Here is a 25,840-nt window from a genome sequence, read left to right on the forward strand (position 1 = left end):
AAGGGAAGCGTAGGGGTCGGTGGTAGTGTGTAGTGTAACTGACCCTGAAAGGGAAGCGTAGGGGCCGGTGGTAGTGTAGTGAACTGACCCTGAAGGGGAAGCGTAGGGGTCGGTGGTAGTGTGTAGTGTAACTGACCCTGAAAGGGAAGCGTAGGGGTCGGTGGTAGTGTGTAGTGTAACTGACCCTGAAAGGGAAGCGTAGGGGTCGGTGGTAGTGTGTAGTGTAACTGACCCTGAAAGGGAAGCGTAGGGGTCGGTGGTAGTGTGTAGTGTAACTGACCCTGAAAGGGAAGCGTAGGGGTCGGTGGTAGTGTGTAGTGTAACTGACCCTGAAAGGGAAGCGTAGGGGTCGGTGGTAGTGTGTAGTGTAACTGACCCTGAAAGGGAAGCGTAGGGGCCGGTGGTAGTGTGTAGTGTAACTGACCCTGAAGGGGAAGCGTAGGGGTCGGTGGTAGTGTGTAGTGTAACTGACCCTGAAAGGGAAGCGTAGGGGTCGGTGGTAGTGTGTATTGTAACTGACCCTGAAAGGGAAGCGTAGGGGTCGGTGGTAGTGTGTAGTGTAACTGACCCTGAAAGGGAAGCGTAGGGGCCGGTGGTAGTGTGTAGTGTAACTGACCCTGAAGGGGAAGCGTAGGGGGCGGTGGTAGTGTGTAGTGTAACTGACCCTGAAGGGGAAGCGTAGGGGTCGGTGGTAGGGTTGGAAACCTATAGGTCCTCCCTGCTGTAGTATGGCCTGATGGGCTGCATGAAGCCCCTCCCCCACAGCAGGGGCGGGGTTAGCGTTGTTGTTGTTATGGTGACCGGGAGCAGGGTTGTTGTTGACAGGCTGGTTACCATCATTGTCTTCCTGTTCTCCGAGCAGGTAAGAGTGGAGGTCTCTGAAAGGGGGGAGAGGAGGTGAAAAGACGAAGGTAGAGAAAGTGAGCTAACAAATATATACTTCATGTTACGGGTCTGTAGCTACAATGAAAGAACACTTTGGGAGTGTGTGTATAGGTATAGTGTATAAGTGTAGTGTTTAGTGTGTATAGGTGTAGTGTATAGTGTAGTGTGTATAGGTGTAGTGTATAGGTGTAGTGTTTAGTGTGTATAGGTGTAGTGTATAGTGTAGTGTGTATAGGTGTAGTGTATAGGTGTAGTGTTTAGTGTGTATAGGTGTAGTGTATAGGTGTAGTGTATAGTGTGTATAGGTGTAGTGTATAGGTGTAGTGTATAGGTGTAGTGTATAGTGTGTATAGGTGTAGTGTATAGTGTGTATAGGTGTAGTGTATAGGTGTAGTGTATAGGTGTAGTGTATAGGTGTAGTGTATAGGTGTAGTGTATAGTGTGTATAGGTGTAGTGTATAGGTATAGTGTATAGTGTGTATAGGTGTAGTGTATAGTGTGTATAGGTGTAGTGTATAGTGTGTATAGGTGTAGTGTATAGTGTAGTGTGTATAGGTGTAGTGTATAGGTGTAGTGTTTAGTGTGTATAGGTGTAGTGTATAGGTGTAGTGTATAGTGTGTATAGGTGTAGTGTATAGGTGTAGTGTATAGGTGTAGTGTATAGTGTGTATAGGTGTAGTGTATAGTGTGTATAGGTGTAGTGTATAGGTGTAGTGTATAGGTGTAGTGTATAGGTGTAGTGTATAGTGTGTATAGGTGTAGTGTATAGGTGTAGTGTATAGTGTGTATAGGTGTAGTGTATAGTGTGTATAGGTGTAGTGTATAGGTGTAGTGTATAGTGTGTATAGGTGTAGTGTATAGGTGTAGTGTATAGTGTGTATAGGTGTAGTGTATAGTGTGTATAGGTGTAGTGTATAGTGTGTATAGGTGTAGTGTATAGTGTGTAGTGTATAGCGTGTATAGGTGTAGTGTATAGGTGTAGTGTATAGGTGTAGTGTATAGGTGTAGTGTATAGGTGTAGTGTATAGTGTGTATAGGTGTAGTGTATAGGTATAGTGTATAGTGTGTATAGGTGTAGTGTATAGTGTGTATAGGTGTAGTGTATAGTGTGTATAGGTGTAGTGTATAGTGTAGTGTGTATAGGTGTAGTGTATAGGTGTAGTGTTTAGTGTGTATAGGTGTAGTGTATAGGTGTAGTGTATAGTGTGTATAGGTGTAGTGTATAGGTGTAGTGTATAGTGTGTATAGGTGTAGTGTATAGTGTGTATAGGTGTAGTGTATAGGTGTAGTGTATAGGTGTAGTGTATAGGTGTAGTGTATAGTGTGTATAGGTGTAGTGTATAGGTGTAGTGTATAGTGTGTATAGGTGTAGTGTATAGTGTGTATAGGTGTAGTGTATAGGTGTAGTGTATAGTGTGTATAGGTGTAGTGTATAGGTGTAGTGTATAGTGTGTATAGGTGTAGTGTATAGTGTGTATAGGTGTAGTGTATAGTGTGTATAGGTGTAGTGTATAGTGTGTAGTGTATAGCGTGTATAGTGTGTAGTGTGTATAGGTGTAGTGTGTAGTGTGTATAAGTGTAGTGTATAGTGTGTATAGGTGTAGTGTATAGTGTGTATAGGTGTAGTGTATAGTGTGTATAGGTGTAGTGTATAGTGTGTATAGGTGTAGTGTATAGTGTGTATAGTGTGTATAGGTGTAGTGTATAGTGTGTATAGGTGTAGTGTATAGTGTGTATAGGTGTAGTGTATAGTGTGTATAGGTGTAGTGTATAGGTGTAGTGTATAGTGAGTATAGGTGCAGCATATAGTGTGTATAGGTGTAGCGTATAGTGTGTATAGGTGTAGCGTATAGTGTGTATAGGTGTAGTGTGTATAGTTGTAGCGTATAGTGTGTATAGGTGCAGCGTATAGTGTGTATAGGTGTAGCGTATAGCGTGTATAGGTGTAGTGTATAGCGTGTATAGGTGTAGTGTATAGTGTGTATAGGTGTAGTGTATAGTGTGTAGTGTATAGGGGTAGTGTATAGCGTGTAGTGTGTATGGTGTAGTGTATAGTGTGTATAGGTGTAGTGTATAGGTGTAGTGTATAGGTGTAGTGTATAGGTGTAGTGTATAGTGTGTATAGGTGTAGTGTATAGTGTGTATAGGTGTAGTGTATAGTGTGTATAGGTGTAGTGTATAGGTGTAGTGTATAGGTGTAGTGTATAGGTGTAGTGTTTAGTGTAGTGTGTATAGGTGTAGTGTATAGGTATAGTGTATAAGTGTAGTGTATAGGTGTAGTGTGTATAGTTGTAGTGTGTAGTGTATAGGTGTAGTGTATAGTGTGTATAGGTGTAGTGTATAGTGTGTATAGGTGTAGTGTATAGTGTGTATAGGTGTAGTGTATAGGTGTAGTGTATAGTGTGTATAGGTGTAGGGTGTAGTGTGTATAGGTGTAGTGTATAGTGTGTATAGGTGTAGTGTATAGTGTGTATAGGTGTAGTGTATAGTGTGTATAGGTGTAGTGTATAGTGTGTATAGGTGTAGTGTATAGTGTGTATAGGTGTAGTGTATATAGGTGTAGTGTATAGGTGTAGCGTATAGTGTGTATAGGTGTAGTGTATAGTGTGTATAGGTGTAGTGTATAGGTGTAGTGTATAGTGTGTAGTGTATAGTGTGTATAGGTGTAGTGTATAGTGTGTATAGGTGTAGCGTGTATAGGTGTAGTGTATAGTGTGTATAGGTGTAGCGTATAGTGTGTATAGGTGTAGTGTTTAGTGTGTATAGGTGTAGTGTATAGTGTGTATAGGTGTAGCGTGTAGTGTGTATAGGTGTAGTGTATAGTGTGTATAGGTGTAGCGTATAGTGTGTATAGGTGTAGCGTGTAGTGTGTATAGGTGTAGTGTTTAGTGTGTATAGGTGTAGTGTATAGTGTGTATAGGTGTAGCGTATAGTGTGTAGTGTGTATAGGTGTAGCGTGTAGTGTGTATAGGTGTAGTGTATAGTGTGTATAGGTGTAGTGTATAGTGTGTATAGGTGTAGCGTATAGTGTGTAGTGTGTATAGGTGTAGCGTGTAGTGTGTATAGGTGTAGTGTATAGTGTGTATAGGTGTAGCGTATAGTGTGTAGTGTGTATAGGTGTAGCGTGTATAGGTGTAGTGTATAGTGTGTATAGGTGTAGCGTGTAGTGTGTATAGGTGTAGTGTATAGGTGTATAGGTGTAGTGTATAGTGTGTATAGGTGTAGCGTGTATAGGTGTAGTGTGGATAGACCCACAATAGGTATCCAGCGCTGACGGTCCAGGCCCTGACCAGACCTTTGAGCCACTGGCGTGTGTGACCTTGTTCCAGGAGAGCTGGCAGAACCACCTGCAGTAGCAACAGCTCCAGAGACAACTCACTGACTGGAGCATCACTGGAGGAGAGGAGAGAGGATAGAGGGGGAGGAGAGAGGAGGGGGGAGAGGATAGAGGGGGAGGATAGAGGAGGGGGGAGAGAGGTGGGTGAAGGTACATCACTTACCGGGCATTCATCTATATCTAGGTATTTTGATGCTGGGCTGGAACAAAAACCTGCACACACAGCAGCTCTCCAGGACCAGGGTTGGTGACCATTGCTGGCCACAGTTGAGCCATGTGAGTGTTCCTGTAAAGCTTGACATGGTAAGGGAGGAAGGAGTGTACCTGTCAAGCGTGACGTTGTAGGACAGAAAGGAGTGTCCCTGTAAAGCGTGACGTTGTAGGACAGGAAGGAGTGTCCCTGTAAAGCGTGACATTGTAGGACAGGAAGGAGTGTACCTGTCAAGCGTGACGTTGTAGGACAGGAAGGAGTGTACCTGTGAAGCGTGACATTGTAGGGTAGGAAGGAGTGTCCCTGTAAAGCGTGACGTTGTAGGACAGGAAGGAGTGTACCTGTAAAGCATGACATTGTAGGACAGGAAGGAGTGTACCTGTAAAGCATGACGCTATAGGACAGGAAGAAGTGTACCTGTAAAGCATGACGTTGAAGGACAGGAAGGAGTGTCCCTGTAAAGCGTGAAGTTGTAGGACAGGAAGGAGTCTACCTGTAAAGCGTGACGTTGTAGGGCAAGAAGGAGTGTACCTGTAAAGCGTGACGTGGTAGGGGAGGAAGGAGTTTCCCTGTAAAGGGAGAACAGGAAGGAGTTTCCCTGTAAAGGGAGAACAGGAAGGAGTGTACCTGTAAAGCGTGACGTTGTAGGGCAGGAAGGAGTGTACCTGTAAAGCATGACGTTGTTGGGGAGAAAGGAGTGTACCTGTAAAGCATGACGTTGTAGGGGAGAAAGGAGTGTACCTGTAAAGCATGACGTTGTAGGACAGGAAGGAGTGTACCTGTAAAGCATGACGTTGTAGGGGAGGAAGGAGTGTACCTGTAAAGCGTGACGTTGTAGGGGAGGAAGGAGTGTACCTGTAAAGCATGACGTTGTAGGGGAGAAAGGAGTGTACCTGTAAAGCATGACGTTTTAGGGGAGAAAGGAGTGTACCTGTAAAGCATGACGTTGTAGGGCAGGAAGGCAGGGAGGAGGAGCTTGATCATCCTGATGGGCAGCCACAACATCAGGAGAACGATAGAGCCAAACACCACCTAGGAGAGGACATACATCATACACCTTTAATGATCAGCACACAATCAAAGCAGAACCATAGCTGTATGTGACTACTTTTTACCAACAAATCTGTCTGTAGATGGACGGACCACAGACAGGGTGAACCTGCGGAGGCAGCATTTTTATTTACTGGACAATTAAGACATTTACAGGACCCGTATGCATTGTTTGCGTATGAGGGCGTCCACCCACGGTTCTCAGAATGACAGAAATCACATTTAGTTCATGGTAATTCATCTTAACAGAACATGCCAGTCGGATGCAACGGCGTGCGTCATTCTTACCGAATTCTGATGAGCAATTTGAAGATGTTAGAATATATAGTTGGTGTATCCATAAGGCTCGGGGAAGCTTTCCTTAAAGTCCATTTCATTAAATTGCCAAAATTATAGAGCCCAATTAGCTTATTCCTGTCTATACATAAAAAAATTTTTTTTTTAAATAGCCTACTACACCAAACAGCATGTTTTGGACACAGAATATCATGAACTTGTATAATATGTAGATTGTTTTAAATCGCATAGCCCACAGTCGGAAGAGCCTGCAAATTAGGCAGAGCGTGTGGTAAATACCAAAAAGATGTGTGATGAGTTTTGACTGTCAGTGAAAAGCAGATAGACCCAGCCAGGCATATCGTAATATTTAAAAATAAAATTGCAGAAAAACAGTTTACAGCAATAGCCAATTGTTTTCTAAAGAGAAGACTCCAATCTGTCTTTTAGTTATCAAAATGATCAACTTAATTGAGCAAAAAGCAGTCTATCCTATTGGCACCAGCGGAGCACATGGGCCATCACCCCAGTGACTGTGCATATTCACTGTCTTATCATTGGGTCACTGCCACTTGTGTTTGTTTTACGACAATCATTTCCTCCTCCAGGTTAGATGGGACGTCATATTGTGTCTCTCCTTCTCGTAGGCCTAATATATGGATCAGACAACGCTGTCTTTATTGATCTGTTTCTCAGTGTCAGCAGAGTAGGCTTCTCTGTCATTTGTCATATTAAAAAATATTCGGCTAATGTCTCCATTCATATAAAGTGTAGCAGAATTGCATAAAATGTGTTTATTAAAAAGGCCAACATTTTCTTATACAAAAGAAGATATGTAGCCTCGGCCCCACTAAGTCACTACACCCTGCATTCAGCTGTATTTTTGCACACAGTGATTGAGTTATATTATTAGCCTAAATTATGACTATCCAATCTACTCATCACATTATGAATAGTAGAATATCTTACACAAGTCTGCAAATGGAGGATGCATGAAATGGTTTATTATAAAGGTGCATTTTTATGGTGAAACTTCGCTTCCCCAAACTTGAAACCCACATGCTGCATATGTTAGAATAACTGCCCACATTTACTTTTTCCTCGTCCAACAAGTAACGAACAGCAAAATTACTAGCCTATGTCAATCTACTATCCACCATAGTAGAAAAGTTGACCTATTATATTGGTCAGCCTTTCGTTCTGTGCGAGAAAGAAATAACCTGTCCAAAACAGACTGTGGGACAGTTGTGGGACGATAGATCCATAATTCATCCAACCAGTAGTCCTAGGCCACACCCCAAAACGTAAAGAAGCTCATGCAACAGATCAGAACGTTTAGCATAAAATGTTGATAAGCTATTATTTCTTCACATTATAAGCGTGGCAATGCACACAAGGCAGTAAGCTATGCACGAATGTTCGCTCCATAATGCAATTAGAGGAAAACACATTTTGAGCAGTTTCATGTGGCGGCAGGTAGCCTAGTGGTTAGAAATGTACAAAGAGGAGATCTAAAGATGCAACAACTAGCATTGGTTGCTAATATGACTAGGATTGTGCCTTTGGCTACTGGACAATGAAAATCAATAGAACATGAGAGAAACAAGAGCGTCTGCTAAATGACTTAAATGTAATGTAAATGTAATGTAAATGAAACAGACTACTGGTTTCAATTGCCTGCACGTTTGGATTGATTTTGGCTCAGCTACTTTGAGCAAGGTAAGACATGCCTCATAATATGTAGTAAAACGCTCAGGTTTCAAACAACTAAGTACGTTTTCAAAATGCATATGGCCTCCAGCTCATTGTAAAGTGGTGTGACGCACTGAAGCCTGTTAAATTGCCTTTGTACTTGAATGGCGAATGGGAAGTGCATTTTAATTACCAGTTCAGAAATACAAATAGCAGCTCTAATCTTGGCCATTGTTTTTTTAATTTTTTTTTATTTTACATGCGATTGCTTGGTATTTCAATCATGGAATAGGCTTTTCGGCCAAAAGTCGGCAATTACCGGCCAACGGAAACCCTGCTGCCGGAGGTGTCTGGAGATGTACAGTGGATTTGGACCCCTTCACTTTTTCCACATTTTGTTACATTACAGCATTTTTCAAAAATGGGTTAAATAAAATAAAAATCCTCAATCTACATACAATACCCAATAGAAATCTTTGCAAATGTATAAAAACTAAAAAACATTTTACGTAAGTATTGTGAGCTCTGGTGCATCCTGTTTCCATTGAGCATCCTTGAGATGTTTCTACAACTTTTTTGGAGTCTGCCTGTGGTAAATTAAATTGATTGGACATGATTTGGAAAGGCATACATCTGTCTATATAATGTCCCACAGTTGACAATGCATGTCAGAGCAAAAACCAAGCCATGAGGTCGAAGGAATTGTTTGTGGAGCTCCGAGACAGGATTGTGTTGAGGCACAGATCTGGGGAAGGGTACCAAAACATTTCTGCAGCATTGAAGGTCCCCAAGAACTCAGTGGCCTCCATCATTCATTTAATGGAAGAAGTTTGGAACCACCAAGACACTTCCTAGAGCTGGTCGCCCAGCCAAACTGAGCAATCGGGGGAGAAGGGTCTTGGTCAGGGAGGTGACCAAGAATCCAATCGTCAAGCTGACAGAGCTCTAGAGTTCCTCTGTGGAGATGAGAGAATCTTCCAGAAGGACAACCATCTCTGCAGCACTCCACCAATTATGGAAAAGTGTCCAGACGGAAGGAAGTCACTCCTCAGTAAAAGGCACATGACAGGCCGCTTGGAGTTCGCCAAAAGGACTCTCAGACAATGAGAAACAAGATGCACGGTGGAGGCAGCATCATGCTGTAGGGATGTTTTTCAGAGGCAGAGACTGGGAGACTATTCAGGATCAAGGGAAAGTACAGAGAGATCCTTGTTAAAAACCTGCTCCAGAGCGCTCAGACTGGGGCGAAGGTTTACCTTCCAACAGGACAACGACACTAAGCACACAGCCAAGACAACGCAGGAGTGACTTCAGGACAAGACTTTGAATGTCCTTGAGTTGCCCAGCCAGGGCCCGGACTTGAACCCGATTGAACATCTCTGGAGACCTGAAAATAGCTGTGCAGCGACGCTCCTCATCCAACCTAACAGAGCTTGAGAGGATCTGCAGAGGAAAATGGGAGAACCTCCCCAAATACAGGTGTGCAAAGCTTGTAGCGTCATACCCAAGAAGACTCGAGGATGTGATCGCTGCCAAAGGTGCTTCAACAAAGTACTGAGTAAAGGGTCTGAATACTTATGTAAATGTGATATTGTAGTTGAAAAAATAATAATATGAACTAAATGTTCTCTACCTGTTTTTGCTTCGTCATTATGGGGTATTGTCTGTAGATAAAATTTTATTTATTTAATCCATTTTAGAATAAGGCTGTAACGTAACAAAATGTGGAAAAAGTCAAGGGGTCTGAATACTTTCCGAATGCACTATATGTACCACAAACAGGATGAACCTGCGGAGGAGTCTGTAGATGTACGTACCACAGACAGGATGAACCTGCGGAGGTGTCTGTAGATGTACGTACCACAGACAGGATGAACCTGCGGATGTGTCTGTAGATGTACGTACCACAGACAGGATGAACCTGCGGAGGTGTCTGTAGATGTACGTACCACAGACAGGATGAACCTGCGGAGGTGTCTGTAGATGTACGTACCACAGACAGGATGAACCTGCGGAGGTGTCTGTAGATAGGTAGGTGGATCATCTCCTGGACTGGGTTGAAGTCTGGATCGTTCAGGTTTCTCAGAAACCACAGGACCCCAGGCCTCAGCACCTGATCCAACACAGCACCACACTATAGTCAGGAATTAATCAACAGTACACGACAACAAACCAGTCAATAGCTATGTTTCCATCCAATTGGTAACAGATTTAAGTGGGACTAATAACAAGATAAACAATGTAGGGCATACGGGATCTGTGAAATGTGTATAGGTGCGGAGCTTTTGTGAAATAGCACAGTTACAAGTGGAAATAAAATTGGATGGACAACAGAAATAGAGGAAGGACTAAGAACAAATAAGAGAGAACTATTGTAAAGTGGACTGTGTCTGTAAGATGGGTATAAGATGTATAAATTGAAGGTAAAAGCAGAAGTGTTTATTAGTTTACTCCAATTGGGGGATCGGTGGTAGGGTGCGGGGAATAATAATAAAGGTATATTCTTTAAAAAAGTATGTATGTCTATATACAGTGGGGAGAACAAGTATTTGATACACTGCCGATTTTGCCGATTTTCCTACTTACAAAGCATGTAGAGGTCTGTAATTTTTATCATAGGTACACTTCAACTGTGAGAGACGGAATCTAAAACAAAAATCCAGAAAATCACATTGTATGATTTTTAAGTAATTCATTTGCATTTTATTGCATGACATAAGTATTTGATACATCAGAAAAGCAGAACTTAATATTTGGTACAGAATCCTTTGTTTGCAATTACAGAGATCATACGTTTCCTGTAGTTCTTGACCAGGTTTGCACACACTGCAGCAGGGATTTTGGCCCACTCCTCCATACAGACCTTCTCCAGATCCTTCAGGTTTCGGGGCTGTCGCTGGGCAATACGGACTTTCAGCTCCCTCCAAAGATTTTCTATTGGGTTCAGGTCTGGAGACTGGCTAGGCCACTCCAGGACCTTGAGATACTTCTTACGGAGCCACTCCTTAGTTGCCCTGGCTGTGTGTTTCGGGTCGTTGTCATGCTGGAAGACCCAGCCACGACCCATCATCAATGCTCTTACTGAGGGAAGGAGGTTGTTGGCTAAGATCTCGCAATACATGGCCCCATCCATCCTCCCCTCAATACGGTGCAGTCGTCCTGTCCCCTTTGCAGAAAAGCATCCCCAAAGAATGATGTTTCCACCTCCATGCTTCACGGTTGGGATGGTGTTCTTGGGGTTGTACTCATCCTTCTTCTTCCTCCAAACACGGCGAGTGGAGTTTAGACCAAAAAGCTCTATTTTTGAATCATCAGACCACATGACCTTCTCCCATTCCTCCTCTGGATCATCCAGATGGTCATTGGCAAACTTCAGACGGGCCTGGACATGCGCCTGCTTTAGCAGGGGGACCTTGTGTGCGCTGCAGGATTTTAATCCATGACGGCGTAGTGTGTTACTAATGGTTTTCTTTGAGACTGTGGTCCCAGCTCTCTTCAGGTCATTGACCAGGTCCTGCCGTGTAGTTCTGGGCTGATCTCTCACCTTCCTCATGATCATTGATGCCCCACGAGGTGAGATCTTGCATGGAGCCCCAGACCGAGGGTGATTGACCATCATCTTGAACTTCTTCTATTTTCTTCTATTTTCTAATAATTGCGCCAACAGTTGTTGCCTTCTCACCAAGCTGCTTGCCTATTGTCCTGTAGCCCATCCCAGCCTTGTGCAGGTCTACAATTTTATCCCTGATGTCCTTACACAGCTCTCTGGTCTTGGCCATTGTGGAGAGGTTGGAGTCTGTTTGATTGAGTGTGTGGACAGGTGTCTTTTATACAGGTAACGAGTTCAAACAGGTGCAGTTAATACAGGTAATGAGTGGAGAACAGGAGGGCTTCTTAAAGAAAAACTAACAGGTCTGTGAGAGCCGGAATTCTTACTGGTTGGTAGGTGATCAAATACTTATGTCATGCAATAAAATGCAAATGAATTACTTAAAAATCATACAATGTGATTTTCTGGATTTTTGTTTTAGATTCCGTCTCTCACAGTTGAAGTGTACCTATGATAAAAATTACAGACCTCTACATGCTTTGTAAGTAGGAAAACCTGCAAAATCGGCAGTGTATCAAATACTTGTTCTCCCCACTGTAGGTATGTGTATGTATATATGTGTATATGTATGCATGCGTGTATGGATATATATATTTACCCCAAAAAATATGGGGGATTGGAAATGATGCAGACAATTACATTGGAAGCAACATTCTTTCCGCAAGATTAAGCTGATCCAACCCCCCCCAAAAAAAAAATATAATAATAATAATAATAATTATGAAAATAAAAAAACAGATTTAAGTGAATATTCTAAAACCCTCATAAAGAAAGTATGCACATTTTCCGGATAATAAGCAGTGCGTGATGACCTAGTGCACTGCACATGAGTTACTTTTTGCATACATTTTCATGTACCGAATAAAAGCCTGAAGTTTAATGTGTTTCCATCGCATTTCACACAAAACTGTTGCGTTAAATAGCGAAGGTTTGTGGCACGTGCGCTCTAGCCAACAGCTCACAGATACTGTGCAGGTAGGCTAGTGAAGCATCAATCATCACGTCACCAGAATAAGACACTCAGTATTTATTGTAAAGGAGCATCATTGCTCATCGCTGTGCACTTTCACCACATTGGTAAGTTCATCATAACATTTTACCTGTAAACGAATAAACTGCATGCTTTCCCGAGTCGTAGTGGGAGGACCACACAACATACACTACATGGTCAATAATATGTGGACACTTCATCAAACATCTCATTCCAAAAATATGGGCATTAATATGGAGTTGGTCCCCCCCTTTCCTGCTACAACAGCCTCCACACTTCTGGGAAGGCTTTACATTAGATGTTGGAACATTGCTGCGGGAATTTGCTTCCATTCAGCCACAAGAGCATTAGAGAGGTCGGGCACTGATGTTGGGCGATTAGGCCTGGCTCGTAGTCGGCATTCCAATTCATCCCAAAGGTGTTCGATGGGGTTGAGGTCAGAGCTCTGTGCAGGCCAGTCAAGTTCCTCCACACTCTCGACAAACCATTTCTGTATGGACCTTGCTTTGTGCACGGTTGCATTGTCATGCTGAAACAGGAAAGGGCCTTCCCCAAACTGTTGCCATAAAGTTGGAAGCACAGAATCATCTAGAATGTCATTGTATGCTGTAGCGTTAAGATTTCCCCTCACTGGAACTAAGGGGCCCGAACCATGAAAAACAGCCCCAGACCATTAACTTTACAGTTGGCACTATGCATTGGGAAGGTAGAATTCTCCTGGCATCTGCCAAACCCAGATTCAGCCGTCAGACTGCCAGATGGTGAAGTGTGATTCATCACTCCAGAGAACGTGTTTCCACTGCTCCAGAGTCCAATGGCGGCAAGCTTTACACCACTCCAGCCGACGCTTGGCATTGCGCATGGGGATCATAGGCTTGTGTGCAGCTGTTTGGCCATGGAAACCCATTTCATGAAGCTCCCGACGAACTGTTCTTGTGCTATCGTTGCTTCCAGAGGCAGTTTGGAACTCGGTAGTGAGTGTTGCAACCGAGGACAGATGATTCTTACATTCAGCACTCGGCGGTCCCGTTCTGTGAGCTTGTGTGGCCTACCACTTCGCGGCTGAGCCGTTGTTGCTCCTAGATGTTTCCACTTCACAATAACAGAACTTACAGTTGACCGGGGCAGCTCTAGTAAGGCAGAAATGTTACTAGCACCTACAACGGTGCCACGTTGAAGGTCACTGAGCTCTTCAGTAAGGCCATTCTACTGCCAATATTTGTCTATGGAGATTGCATGGTGGTGCGCTCGATTTTATACACCTGTCAGCAACGGATGTGGCTGAAACAGCCGAATTCACTCATTTGAAGGGGTGTCCACATACTTTTTGTGTGTGTATATACAGTATATAAAGACTAACATGTAAATAATCAAGTTCCTCCCCGGTATATCCAGAGAGATAACTTCCTTGCAATTGCTTGAATAAACTCAACTGAAAAAAAAAATGAGCACTGCTTGATCCTTGGAACAAGTTTTCACTTTACATCTTCCGTTTATATTTTTGTTCAGTGGAACGTTTTTAAAAAATTCAACAGCAAATACCTTCCTTCTTTAAAGAACAACTAACCTACTAGCTAAAGAACACACACACACACACACCGATGGACAAATACACGGATGATTTTGGCCATGTATTGTATTATCACGTGACTCCATGTCTATTTCAATATGATGGTTATTTTATCAATATTTGTCGAATAAAGCAGTTAACGCCATTTCTCACATCATTAATTTGACAGACACAAAAAGATCCCACCACATCGAACAAACAAATTGTCTGTCGACATTTATGAAATTGTACCGACATTTCCTGTTTCCATCAACTCGGTCCCGTCTTTTCTAATGCATCTGTTAATTCACCCGCATGAATTGGCTGTACGGAAACCTGGTTATAGAACATGTCCCAAATTACACCTCAGAGTGCACTACATTAACTCTACATCCCAAATGGCACCCTATTCCCTATATAGTGCACTACTTTTGACCAGGATCCATAGGTCTCTGGTTAAAAGTAGTGCACTATAAAGGGAATAGGGTGCCATTTGTGTCTTAACCCTAAATGTGATCCCTGTCCCCTACCTCTCTCAGTAGGAGGATGAAGGATGCGAAATAGAAGACGTAGACCATTCCCACCAGCCAGTGCAGGAACATGGTGGTGCCTGGAGCAGACTTAAAACTCAGCTCTCTGTCCTTCAGAGACGCATCAAACATCTCCTGCAGAACGGATGGAAGAAGAGGTGGGAACGGTTAAAGAAAAGAAAGGGGTATGGTGGGGGGAAATGGAGAGCAAGGTCGGAAGAGAAGAGGGGGAGAGAGAGAAAGAGGGATAGAAATAAACATCTGTACGTACTAAAGAGCAGATGTCGAGCCACCAGCCACAGATGAGGGGGAAAACTCCTATCTCCACGACAACAAGCAGTGAGACCTGGAACACAAACCACGTTAAACACCATGGACAGACACATGACCTCAGGGACTATGAAGACCCAGGAGAAACTCAGGCAATTCCCCAAATCATGCATTGATGTCAATGGGAGATTTACATTTCTTTAAATTTGACCTTCCGTCATTCATTTAGATTTCATTTTATAGTCAAGTCGTTCTTCGGGTTTACAGTAATATGAAAAGCCTAGATTTAAAACCGAAATGTTACCTTGACAACGATGTAGCAGACCCCTAGTAGACGGCGGGACCGCTGGAACCTGACCAGAGCAGCGAACCCCTGAGAGACACAAGTTAAGGACAAACACACACTTTTGTACACAAAAACAGTGGAAAGGTCTCCATGGAAACACTGCATGGTCACAGGAAGGGATCCCGGTCAGTAGGTGGAAGGATACGTGACAGAGGATGAGCGTCATGGCCAGCAGGATGTACCCTACGATGGTTGTGATCAGACCCTCGAATTGGGAGGCTTGGACCTAGAGGACAAGACAAGAGCATTCAACCATACTTGCTTTGTTGGTGAGGCCAACTTTGTTGAACGCATAAAGTAAACAGTCTTGACTATATCGATTAAATAATGCAATCATCTTTGTAAATACAATATTACTGTATAACATTATGTTTTGCACAGAGTCAGGAGTGGTGTATTAGAGACTGGTTCTTACATATTCCTCAAAGCCAAGGCCCATGACAGAGAAGTGGCCAATGTGGTATGGACAGAACGCTGGAAGAGAACAGTGCTGCATCAAACCTCACAGCCTTCTACTGAGCCCTACCACCATACCTGGCTAGTTCATTTTAAGAAGGGTACTACTTTATGGGGAGTTAGTGTTCATTTGTGTACTCACCGAAGACCAGGATGAAGAGAGTGTTCAGAGACACAACCCAGAACACATGCTCCTGGAAGACGAGACACAAAGCAAAACGTCACTACTTCCTAGTGCTACTACTTATAGAACAGACAACCGCTTCATTGCAATACTATGCCGTACTCGGCGTGCAAATACTACGCCGTACAAATACTGTGTGTTAATACTACTCCATTCTGTGTGTTAATACTACTCCATTCTGTGTGTTAATACTACTCCATTCTGTGTGTTAATACTACTCCATTCTGTGTGTTAATACTACTCCATTCTGTGTGTTAATACTACTCCATTCTGTGTGTTAATACTACTCCATTCTGTGTGTTAATACTACTCCATTCTGTGTGTTAATACTACTCCATTCTGTGTGTTAATACTACTCCATACTAGGTGTGTAAATAAATACGTACTAAGAACACCAAGGAGCCATCGAGTCCAAGCATCTGAGAGGTAAAGAGAGAGACATTAAGAGGTGATGATATAATCATGGACAGTGTGGTGTCACGTGTTTGATTCAGGACAGATGTGTTGGAGAAACGAAACCAGTTTTACCCTCTCCCACGTGAGCTCCTCTGCTGCTCTGTCCCATTCTAGAGCATTCCAGTTCATATCATCTACAGACGGAGAAGGAGAAAGAGGGAGAGAGAGAGAGAGACAGAGGGAGAGAGAGAGATGTAGAGATAGAAAGATAGTGAGAAAGAAATAAGTGGTAGAGAGAGAAAGAGAGATGTAGAGAAAGAAAGATAGTAAGAGAGGAGAAATAAGAGGGAGAGACAGATCTCATACTATATAACTTTTAGTATTGCTTTTGCCATATGTTAGTCATCTGATGAGTGCTGGCCCGAGTCTCATACCCTGAGCCCCGTTGTTGGCATCCACATCTTCGGCAGCCGCCCCCTCCTCTTCCTCGTTGTCTAGTTCTGGCTCCTCCCCCTGTTCTGGGGGGCCGTCCGGGGGCTCTGGCTCTGCCTCGTGAGCTGGGGGGTTGGCAGGGGCAGGGGGTTCATCAGCTGCTCCTTGACCGGCAGCCTGCAGGGGAGCAATGTGGATGGAGGGGCTGTAAATGTGTGTATGTGTGTGTGTATGTGTGTGTGAGATGAACGTGTGTGTGTGTGTGTTACCTCGTTGGGCTGTTGTCCGGCTGCATTGGGCTGGGGCTGCTGGTGGTGCTCCAGCCACAGGGGAGGACCTCCATGGACTATCTGCTCCCTGAGCCACACCAGACTGATGAACGCACACAGTGTACACGTCACCACGAAACAGCCCTGCAGACAGTCTGCCAGCAGGTTATCTCTACAGGGAGAGGGGATGTGAAAATGTCAAAGATCTACAAAAAAGCACTCACACATCTTGTTGCATGTGCGTGGGAAACTGGGAATAAAGCAATAACATCTGTAAGCTCTGACCAAGGCCAAGCGGCCGACACGTAAGCTTGAATAAACAATGACATGATCTGATACAGGAAGGAGGTGAGGAGGTAGTCTGATTGGCGAAGGAGGAGGATATGACGTCATGACTCACGTGGAGAGCATGTCCAAAGGCAGCGTCAGGAGCGAGGTCACGGAGCCGGTAAACAGACACTTGTAGATTCGACCTGAAGAGAGAGAGAGACAGAGAGGAGATATGGGCATCATCTCACCAAGGGAGAACATGCTGAAGAAAGAGGTAGGCCTTCATGAAGGAAGATCTTGGTTAGGACTGAGGACAAATGTGTTTAGGCAGGGGCAGTAACTGTATGCTTAATGCTGGTATTGTAATCCACCCTATCCTAATAGCGTAGACAGTGGACACACAAACCAACACACCAGTAGGATTAACAAAACTGGGAAAATCCCAAAATCCCACTTCTGATCCTATTAAAAACCATGGACACAGTGCTAGCGTACAGGTTCTTATGTGAGGGGTACTGTACTTAAGAGTAAAGTGTTGACACATTAGTGTGTGTGTGTGTATCAGTCTACTCACATGCAGTGAGGGGGACCACCCCCAGCCATGCGAAGGCCACCAGTGTGTAGTGAAACCAGTATCGTATGGCCGTGCCCACACTGGTCAGCAGGCCAGCACAGATGTCCTGGATGGGCAGCCGGGGGGGCATGTCTGGGGAGTAGACTGGAGCAGAGCAGATAGAGGGATGAGACAATCATTTATAAATAACAGAGCAAAAATAAAGGTTGAGACGTTTTGAAGAACCCTTTTGGGTTCCAGGTAGAACCCTTTTGCGTTTAAAGAACCATTTTGGGTTCCAGGTAGAACCCTTTTTTCTAAGAGTGTATTCAATGACAGAGCATCCCAGTCTGAAGTCAACCTCTTGCAAAACAGCACATTTCTGAGACTGACAGGTCAATGCCACGGACGGGTACTTACTTGGTGTGAAAGCAAATCTGTGCTTGCATAATTCACAGTACTCCTTCCTGCTGTGCTTCAGCCACTGGACCAAACTGTAAACAACAACAATAACAACACAGGTAAGAGCGGTGAATGTTAGGTGAGGAACTAACGATAGTGAGAGAACAACCCACACTGAACACCCTAAAAGACTCTTTCATACCACACAGCAGTCTACTCATTCAGAAGTTTAACACTTCGTAATGCTTTCTTTAATATGCAGTACAACGCTTGCTACTGGAGCCCTGAGCTGTCTAGCATTGGTGATTATGTGGTCCTAGTTTGCAATATATTAAGAATTAGATATTTCTGTCTCACACACACCTGGTGAATGAGAACTGGTCCACACAGAGGTTCCTAAAACACTGATTTGAATCCTCATGATAGTGTTATTACTGCCAGTTAGGACTATATGTTAATAACACCAAGACAACCCAAGTTACATATTGTTTTATTATTTAAATAGGCAAGTCAGCTAAGAACAAATTCTTATTTACAATGACGGCCTACCCCTGCCAAACCCAAACCTAGACGACGCTTGGCCAATTGTGCGCCGCCATATGGGACTCCCAATCATGGACAGTTATGATACAGCCTGGAATCGAACCAGGATCTGTAGTGACGCCTTTAGCACTAAGATGCAGTGCCTTAGGCCACTGGGCCACTCGGGAGCCCCAAGTTCCATGTAACTAACTAGGCCGAGGTTACATGGTTATCTTCCTGTACATTTGAATGAATCGTGTGTGAACCAACAGGGCCCTCTGGAGATCACTGACATTATGCCAGAGCAGACGGTACCAGAAATGGAATGATGACACAGTGCTCCAATGCACTTCTGTACCTGGCTCAGCAGACCACAAATGTGTAACCACGCCTGAAGTAAATGTGTAACCATGCCTGAAGTAACTGTGTAACCACACCTGTAGTAACTGTGTAACCACACCTGAAGTAAACCACATTATAGTAGTTCAATAGTGTTCCGACTGCTTCTTATCACAAGCACAGTAAATGACAGATCAGAAACTTTCACTGTCTTTTATCCTTTATTGTTTTTCCTTTGTTAGATCCACATGGCAGAGAAAACAGCTGCGATAGCATCGACATAAGTGGGATGATCACTTGGGACACACGTCAACATAATCGCCTCAGGGCAGTCTTAGGCAATAGCGAGGCCCTATGCTGTGTCTATATATCAACATTACTTCCTCCTACTGACTCAAATGTGATTCTCCTATGGCCATTATATCAGAGGAGTGAGTAGGTTTCTCTATGGCTAGTACTGGGAGCTGGTGTGGGGGGCTAGGCTATAGTTCCACTATAAATACTAGTAACGTATATAATACAGTATAGGTTAAAAAAACAAACCAGTATATAGTTGACTCCTGATAATAAGTGCACTTAAGTGGTAAAACAATCTTGAGGTCGCAATTCAATGACAATCTTTGTAATTGTTCCTGATGACTGCGCGTTCCCAAGCCGTGTCAATCATTCATCGGGACAGGAGTTGACAGTGATTGAGTCAGACAGAGAGAGAGAGAGAGAGAGAGACACTCACCATTCCTGGTGGATGAACTTGATGCTGCCAGTGCAGACACAGGGGTGGTACAACGGTTTGTCTGGGGTCCCCTCTGAACGACACACGCGACATATATCCCCTACACAGAGAATATGTTTGTCCATTGGTTCAGAGAGACAGACAAGACGACACACACACCGCCTACACATAGGAAGTACAGCCTTCTGTAGTAGCAATCAATTTGAAGCTACCTAATGGATTGTTCCAGTGCTTAATCAAACAATATTGTAGTTAGCCTCACACTGACAAGATACATGGCAACATCAGCAATGAGCGCAGACATCAGCTAATAAATAGCTAGCTTGCTATGGGGTTAGCTACGTTTCATTGATTACCTTGCTACTGTAGTTAGCTACATAACGTTAGCTCCAGTTAGCTTAACGAACTAACATGCCAGTGCTAGCAGCCGCATCAATATCTGTACTGGGGAAATGTGCTCGATTATATAACTAACTAGCACCGGTCTAGCTAGCTAGCTACTTGTAGCCCATCGATGATCGATTGCTTCTAGCCAGGCCCTAACTGGTGTCACTGTGTGGGTGTCAGTGGACGAAAAATGTGCTAAAAACTTACGTTGGAAAGATAACGTTAGTTAAGAGACCACCTTTGCCTTGGAGACTGCGTACAGAGTAACTAACTAGTTTCACTAAGCTAACTTAGTTAGCCAACGTTAGTGGACTGTAAAATTACATTTACCTTCGTCTGCAATGTCCATCTTCATAGATGAGGCTCTGCCCCTCTTTTGGAGTTATACAGTAACGTTAGTTTGCTATCGCACACCCATCCACAACGTGAATGGCACTGTTATTAGCCGATTTGGATCAGACTATCCTTGAAGTCAGATACATTGACTATCGTAAAATGGTGTCCACTTTGAACACCAGAATCCCTCCTGTTTCGTGACACGCTCGGACTATGTATGTTGGACCGGTAGCGATTGTCAAACCGAGATCGCTAGCAGACCTCTTCCTTGCAAATTCAACACGATGGAGGCGACGAATAAGAAATTGACCCGACACAAGTGACACCTTGCGACAGTGTGCGCCGTTTTCCGTCAGCGGTCACAGCATCCGGAATCTGCGTCACATGGTACCATTTTGTGGTTTCTGGCCCGTGTAGATAGTGACATCCTGCGGTATTTAGCCGGTACTACATCATACCGATATATCTGTGACTGAATCCCATTTCTTTAAATTGATGTCTGATCCACCGCTTTACCCCGTTATGTTATTTACAATTAATCTCGGAATGTAATTGGAAACTGCACGCAGCTGACTTTACAACAAATGCTCACATTACCAAAGCCAGGTCAAGTATTGTTAATATCTTTAACGCAAATGGCATCAGTGGTGCTGTGGCTTAGTTGGTTAAAGCGCCTGTCTAGTAAACAGGAGATCCTGAGTTCGAATCTCAGCAGTGCCTTTTTGAGACGGTAGGTTTGTACAGTTCGAAATTGTCCCAGTTAAAATTCGACTAAAGCGAATAGAATGATTGTTACACGTTTACATTTTCTACACTCAAAAAGCAGATTATAAAATGATCCATTTTGGTGGGTTTGGACTTCGGACTGGGAACGGCGCTCACGCTATTGAAGAGGGCGTTCCTTGCAGTCAGCCATTCCATAATTCTTTTCACTTTTCCACTGCGGAAGAAAACTTAACTCTAACGAGAAGGGGGAAATATATTTTTTTTTTAGAGTCAGTGTGCAGGTTAGTTGAGGTGTACAGGTTAGTTGAGGTACTTTCTACATGTAGGTAGGGGTGAAGTGACTATGCATAGATAATAAACCGCGAGTAGCAGCAGTCTACAAAACAAATGGAGGGGTGGTCAATGTAAATAGTCCGGTGGCCATTTGATTAGTTGTTCAGCTTTCCTATGGCTTGGAGGTGGAAGCTGTTAATTAAGGAGCCTTTTGGTTCTAGACTTGGCGCTCCGGTACCGCTTGCCGTGCGGTAGCAGAGAAAACAGTCTATGACTTGGGTGACTGGAGTCTGACGATTTTATGGGCTTTCCATTGTATGTGGAAATAACTGAGACTTGTAGGCTATAATGTTGCCCTCTAGAGCAGAGTCAGCATGACGCACTCCGTAATGAGTGGGAACACTTTAATTACCCACTTATGTCAAAGGATTCCGTATCCCTGTATCGATTAATAAAATCCATGTGTTTCAGTGTACCAGTATGCGTGTCTCTATACATGTTTGTATGGTTATGTGTGCGATTCTCAATGTTATCTCTTTCCAGATGGCCAATGAGGCGAAGCCGTGTCCATGTGACATGGGATACATGATGGAGTATGGAGGTGTTGGCCAGGAGGTCCAGATAGAACACATCAAGGCCTACCTGGTCAAGCCTCCCTCTGATTCAGACAAGGCTGTCATCATCATCCAGGACATCTATGGCTGGAAGCTACCCAACACCAGATACATGGCTGACATGCTGGCCTCCAATGGATACATGTACGTAACAATGCATACTTAACAATGTTGTTACTTACCATGTACTGTAATTCGCCAGTAAATGCCAGGTATAAGTATTACCAGTATTGTCATGCTGGCTGTCTATCTCCCCCCAGTGCAGTGTGCCCTGACTTCTACGTTGGAAAGGAGCCATGGAGTCCATCACATGATTGGTCTACCTTTCAGCAGTGGCTGGAGGACAAGAAGCCCACCAATATCAACAAGTAATGCAAACATTCCCATTGGCCAGAGAGTAGTCTCAGAAAGCCAGACTCCACTCCATTGGCCAAAGAGTAGTCTCAGAGAGCCAGACTCCACTCCATTATGCCAGAGAGTTGTCGCAGAAAGCCAGACTCCACTCCATTGGCCAGAAAGTAGTCTCAGAGAGCAAGTCGTCACTCCATAATCTCACATCTGTATACAGTATTCATCTCTATCAGCACACATCCACTGTTGGCCAGCAGAGGGTACCATCACAAAGCCAGACTCGTTAGTCTTATATTCTGTCAATAGAATATAACTTTATTAGAAAATAACTTTATCCCTCTGTTAACTTACAACTGAAATGTGTCTGCCCTGTGCTCCCCTAGTAACCCAACCCCTTCCTCCCCTCTCCCCCTGCTGTCTGTCTGTCCGTCCAGGGAGGTGGACGCAGTACTGAGGTTTCTGAAGAGCCAGTGTGGGGCACAGCGTATTGGGGCAGTGGGCTTCTGCTGGGGGGGGGTGGCCACCCACTACCTGGCTCTGCAGTACCCTGAGGTCAGGGCAGGGGTATCTGTCTATGGTAAGGGTAGGGGTCAGAGGCCTGTCCAATCAGAATACAGTAATAACCATGAGGTAGAGTGTCTACCAACGGTCGCAATCTAGGCTGATTACATTGAAGATGCTTGCGGGATCTCGTAAGGTCTAGCTAACCACATCATATGGTCCCGTGTAGCTGGGTTGGCAGAGCATGGCGCTTGTACCGCAGTGCGAAAAAGGTATGAAAATGTATGCACTACTCACTACTGTAAGTCACTCTGGATAAGAGTATCTGCTAAAGGACAAAAATGTTTAAAAAAATATGATTTAGCAGCCTGATTCCCGACTGCACATTCGATAATATGAAACACAACCATTGGTTGATGCAGTGCAACAGCTGCAATGCAGTCGGTCTGGAACACAACCATTGGTTGATGCAGTGCAACAGCTGCAATGCAGTCGGTCTGGAACGCAACCATTGGTTGATGCAGTGCAGCAGCTGCAATGCAGTCGGTCTGGAACGCAACCATTGTGCTTGCCTAGTAATGCTAATGCTATTCTGTTTGGATGTGACTGCATGTCTGCAGGAATCATCAGAGAGAGGGAGGACAGGTATGAACTGAAGAGCCCAACACTGTTTATCTTCGGAGAGAAGGATGATGTCATCCCACTGGACCAGGTCTGGTATTATTACAGTACTACATTGTTAAAGAAAAAAAGTCAATGTAGATCATAAATATATTGAAAACTATATTGAGCACCATTTATTGCAAACCAGAGTGATCTCTTGAGTGAAATGAACCGTCATCATCAGCATCTCTGTCAGTTACTGGCCTTATACCACAATTTAGTGTCATCCAATCAAATGCTTTGAGTTGTGTTTCAACCATCCTATCACCATTTCATTCATTCCCTGTTGTTTCCTTCCAGGTGAGTGTCCTGGAGAAGAACCTGCAGGAGAAGTGTACAGGTGTAGACTACCATGTGAAGGTCTTCCCAGGTCAGACTCATGGCTTTGTTCACCGGAAGAGAGAGGACATCAACACCACAGACCAGCCCTGCATCCAGGAGGCCAGGACAGACATGCTCAACTGGTTACAGAAATACATGTAGAATATCTACAGTGCAGTTGTCTATCATCTGCCGTCCATGGTAGAGTGAACGGAAAGGAGAAAAACACAAATCCAATTTCACTACACCACTAACCTTATTAAAAAGTAATAGCTTATAGAATTGATCATCAGCTCTGAGGTCATTTCCACACATGTCCTTTATGAATAGCAGCCTATCTGGTGATTATCATGTCCTTGATTTATCATGATCACATTCAAGCTGACGGGGTGTTTTAATGTTTTAATGTGGAATCTGCAGTTGCCATATTTGTAGTAGACCTTAGTTTTGTACCTTTTTCTTGCAGTACATTGTATACATCATATCTTCCTTGTATACATCATCTCTTCCTTGTATACATTCTGTACATTTTGCATACATTATCTGTTCATTTTGTGTATCCATTGTACACATTACCTCTTCATTGTATACATTATCAAACCAGGCATTACTTAACTGCAAAGTGTAATTGTCATTATAAAAATGCAAGTATATTTTATTTCTGATTTGATGTTTGTGTATAATATCATGTAATACCCAATGATATCAATAAAGATATTTTGCTTCATGTTAATGTATCATTGTAATCTCATGTGCACATCTTATCCTGGATTCAGACTCTCCAGCCACAGCTGTTGTATAGGTGTTTACTTTGGCTGACCACAAACAACACAGTCTGAGCAGGAAGGGAGAGACCTTCAACTAAGGCACAGGTTCACTTCTCCCACGGTCTGAGAGAACATCAGATAGTAACCTGCTATGACAATCTTTGGCACTTGATGTTTTTCATTTTTTCTGTCAGAAACATGTTCAATTTCCATCTAATTAGGGCTGACCCCATTTAGTCGACTGGATGATTGTTTGGTCGGTAGGCTGTTGGTTGACCGCTAATTTTTTAGTAGGGCAGTTGCAAAAAAACAAACAAAATAATGATGGCACGTCTTGATTGATGGCACACCAGTAGTACATTTACCATTAATTCCCATAATTTCTAATCTACCAGTGGAGGCTCCTCAGAGGAGGAAGGGGAGGACCATCCTGCTCAGTGAATTTCATTAAAATTAAAATTGTAAAACATTAAAGTTATTTTTAGATGAAACTATACTAAATATAATCACATCACCAAACAATTGATTAAAACACTATTTTGCAAAGGTCTACAGTAGCCTCAATAACACTCTGTAGGGTAGCACCATGGTGTAGCCAGAGGACAGCTAGCTTCCCGTCCTCCTCTGGGTACATTGACTTCAATACAAAACCTAGGAGGTTCATGGTTCTCACCCCCTTCCATAGACTTACACAGTCATTATGACAACATCCGGAGGACGTCCTCCAGTCTATCAGAGCTCTTGCAGCATGAACTGACATGTATAAGCTATAGCTAGCTGGCACTGCAGTTTATAAAATGTGGTGAGTAGTTGAGAGAAAATAGTTGAACCGTTTTAACCAAATACATTTCTTCCAAAATGAAGGAGAAGCAAGAGAGTGTCTTTAAAAAAAAAACGGAGTTTCACTTACTTAGCTAGCAAATGCAGCTAGCTAGATTAGCCAACTGAAACACCCTTCTCAAACAGAGGGATGCTACAGCGGCTTGCGAAAGTATTCACCCCTTTGGCATTTTTCCTATTTTGTTGCTTTACAACCTGGAATTAAAATATTTTTTTGGGGGGGGTTGTATCATTTGATTTACACAACATGCCTACCACTTTGAAGATGCAAAATATTTTTTATTTAGAAACAAACAAGAAAGAATACAAAACATTCAACTTGAGCGTGCGTAACTATTCACCCCCCCAAAGTCAATACTTTGTAGAGCCACCTTTTGCAGCAATGACAGCTGCAAGTCTTGGGGAATGTCTCTATAAACTTGGCACATCTAGCCACTGGGATTTTTGCCCATTCTTCAAGACAAAACTGCTCCAGCTCCTTCAAGTTGGATGGTTTCCACTGGTGTACAGCAATATTTAAGTCATACCACAGATTCTCAATTGGATTGAGGTCTGGCCTTTGACTAGGCCATTCCAAGACATTTAAATGTTTTCCCTTAAACCAATGATTACACCCTATATCAGCTAGATGCAGTCAATAGTGTGCAAGGCGGTATTGAATGTCACTGTCCATGTGTCACTGTCTGCTGCCTCAAATTTGTCTCTCGACCTGTGTGCACTTACGTTATAAAATTTCAATTCGTCGTCTAGGTTGTAGC

General features: G+C 43.5%; 2 protein-coding genes and 1 non-coding gene across 5 annotated transcripts in view; 2 read left to right on the top strand and 1 right to left on the bottom strand.

Moving 5' to 3' along the window:
• Positions 1 to 20,277, bottom strand: part of LOC139531530 (E3 ubiquitin-protein ligase MARCHF6-like) — a 28,983-nt gene extending 8,706 nt beyond the window's left edge. The window contains exons 1-19 of the mRNA XM_071328041.1: positions 20,021 to 20,277; positions 19,304 to 19,403; positions 17,728 to 17,801; positions 17,329 to 17,472; positions 16,885 to 16,957; positions 16,485 to 16,656; positions 16,218 to 16,392; positions 15,916 to 15,977; positions 15,774 to 15,806; positions 15,346 to 15,397; positions 15,163 to 15,221; positions 14,893 to 14,973; positions 14,706 to 14,774; positions 14,403 to 14,477; positions 14,132 to 14,266; positions 9,445 to 9,564; positions 5,365 to 5,465; positions 4,141 to 4,278; positions 665 to 878 (exon numbers count right to left, since the gene is read on the bottom strand). Coding sequence (XP_071184142.1) covers positions 665 to 878; positions 4,141 to 4,278; positions 5,365 to 5,465; positions 9,445 to 9,564; positions 14,132 to 14,266; positions 14,403 to 14,477; positions 14,706 to 14,774; positions 14,893 to 14,973; positions 15,163 to 15,221; positions 15,346 to 15,397; positions 15,774 to 15,806; positions 15,916 to 15,977; positions 16,218 to 16,392; positions 16,485 to 16,656; positions 16,885 to 16,957; positions 17,329 to 17,472; positions 17,728 to 17,801; positions 19,304 to 19,403; positions 20,021 to 20,045 — 1,902 coding nt within the window. The 5' untranslated portion in view covers positions 20,046 to 20,277. The remainder of the gene's footprint in view (positions 1 to 664; positions 879 to 4,140; positions 4,279 to 5,364; positions 5,466 to 9,444; positions 9,565 to 14,131; positions 14,267 to 14,402; positions 14,478 to 14,705; positions 14,775 to 14,892; positions 14,974 to 15,162; positions 15,222 to 15,345; positions 15,398 to 15,773; positions 15,807 to 15,915; positions 15,978 to 16,217; positions 16,393 to 16,484; positions 16,657 to 16,884; positions 16,958 to 17,328; positions 17,473 to 17,727; positions 17,802 to 19,303; positions 19,404 to 20,020) is intronic.
• A 215-nt stretch (positions 20,278 to 20,492) lies between these two features.
• cmbl (carboxymethylenebutenolidase homolog (Pseudomonas)) lies at positions 20,493 to 24,202 on the top strand. Of its 3 annotated transcripts, none has more exons than XM_071328045.1 (6): positions 20,493 to 20,632; positions 21,569 to 21,783; positions 21,900 to 22,007; positions 22,425 to 22,567; positions 23,112 to 23,203; positions 23,455 to 24,202. In XM_071328045.1, exons 2-6 carry the CDS (start codon positions 21,569 to 21,571, stop codon positions 23,635 to 23,637), a joined length of 741 nt encoding a protein of 246 aa, XP_071184146.1. In that variant the 5' UTR covers positions 20,493 to 20,632; the 3' UTR covers positions 23,638 to 24,202. The 3 variants fall into 3 exon arrangements, with proteins under 3 accessions (XP_071184146.1, XP_071184144.1, XP_071184145.1); XM_071328043.1 differs by lacking the exon at positions 20,493 to 20,632 and adding an exon at positions 20,899 to 21,033; XM_071328044.1 differs by lacking the exon at positions 20,493 to 20,632 and adding an exon at positions 20,924 to 21,051.
• trnat-agu (transfer RNA threonine (anticodon AGU)) lies at positions 20,673 to 20,746 on the top strand. Its single transcript has one exon. It is a non-coding gene; the product is annotated as a tRNA-Thr (tRNA).
• Positions 24,203 to 25,840: the final 1,638 nt, after the last annotated feature.

This window comes from Salvelinus alpinus, chromosome 10 (genome assembly GCF_045679555.1).
Source record: "Salvelinus alpinus chromosome 10, SLU_Salpinus.1, whole genome shotgun sequence".
Lineage (NCBI taxonomy): Eukaryota > Metazoa > Chordata > Actinopteri > Salmoniformes > Salmonidae > Salvelinus > Salvelinus alpinus.

Excerpts from the sequence above, each read along its gene's own strand:
- cmbl (XM_071328045.1), top strand. The coding sequence starts at position 21,569 with ATGGCCAATGAGGCGAAGCCGTGTCCATGTGACATGGGATACATGATG. Across the intron at positions 22,568-23,111 it reads GGCAGGGGTATCTGTCTATG|GAATCATCAGAGAGAGGGAG; the intron begins GTAAGGGTAGGG and ends GCATGTCTGCAG. Across the intron at positions 23,204-23,454 it reads ATGTCATCCCACTGGACCAG|GTGAGTGTCCTGGAGAAGAA; the intron begins GTCTGGTATTAT and ends GTTTCCTTCCAG.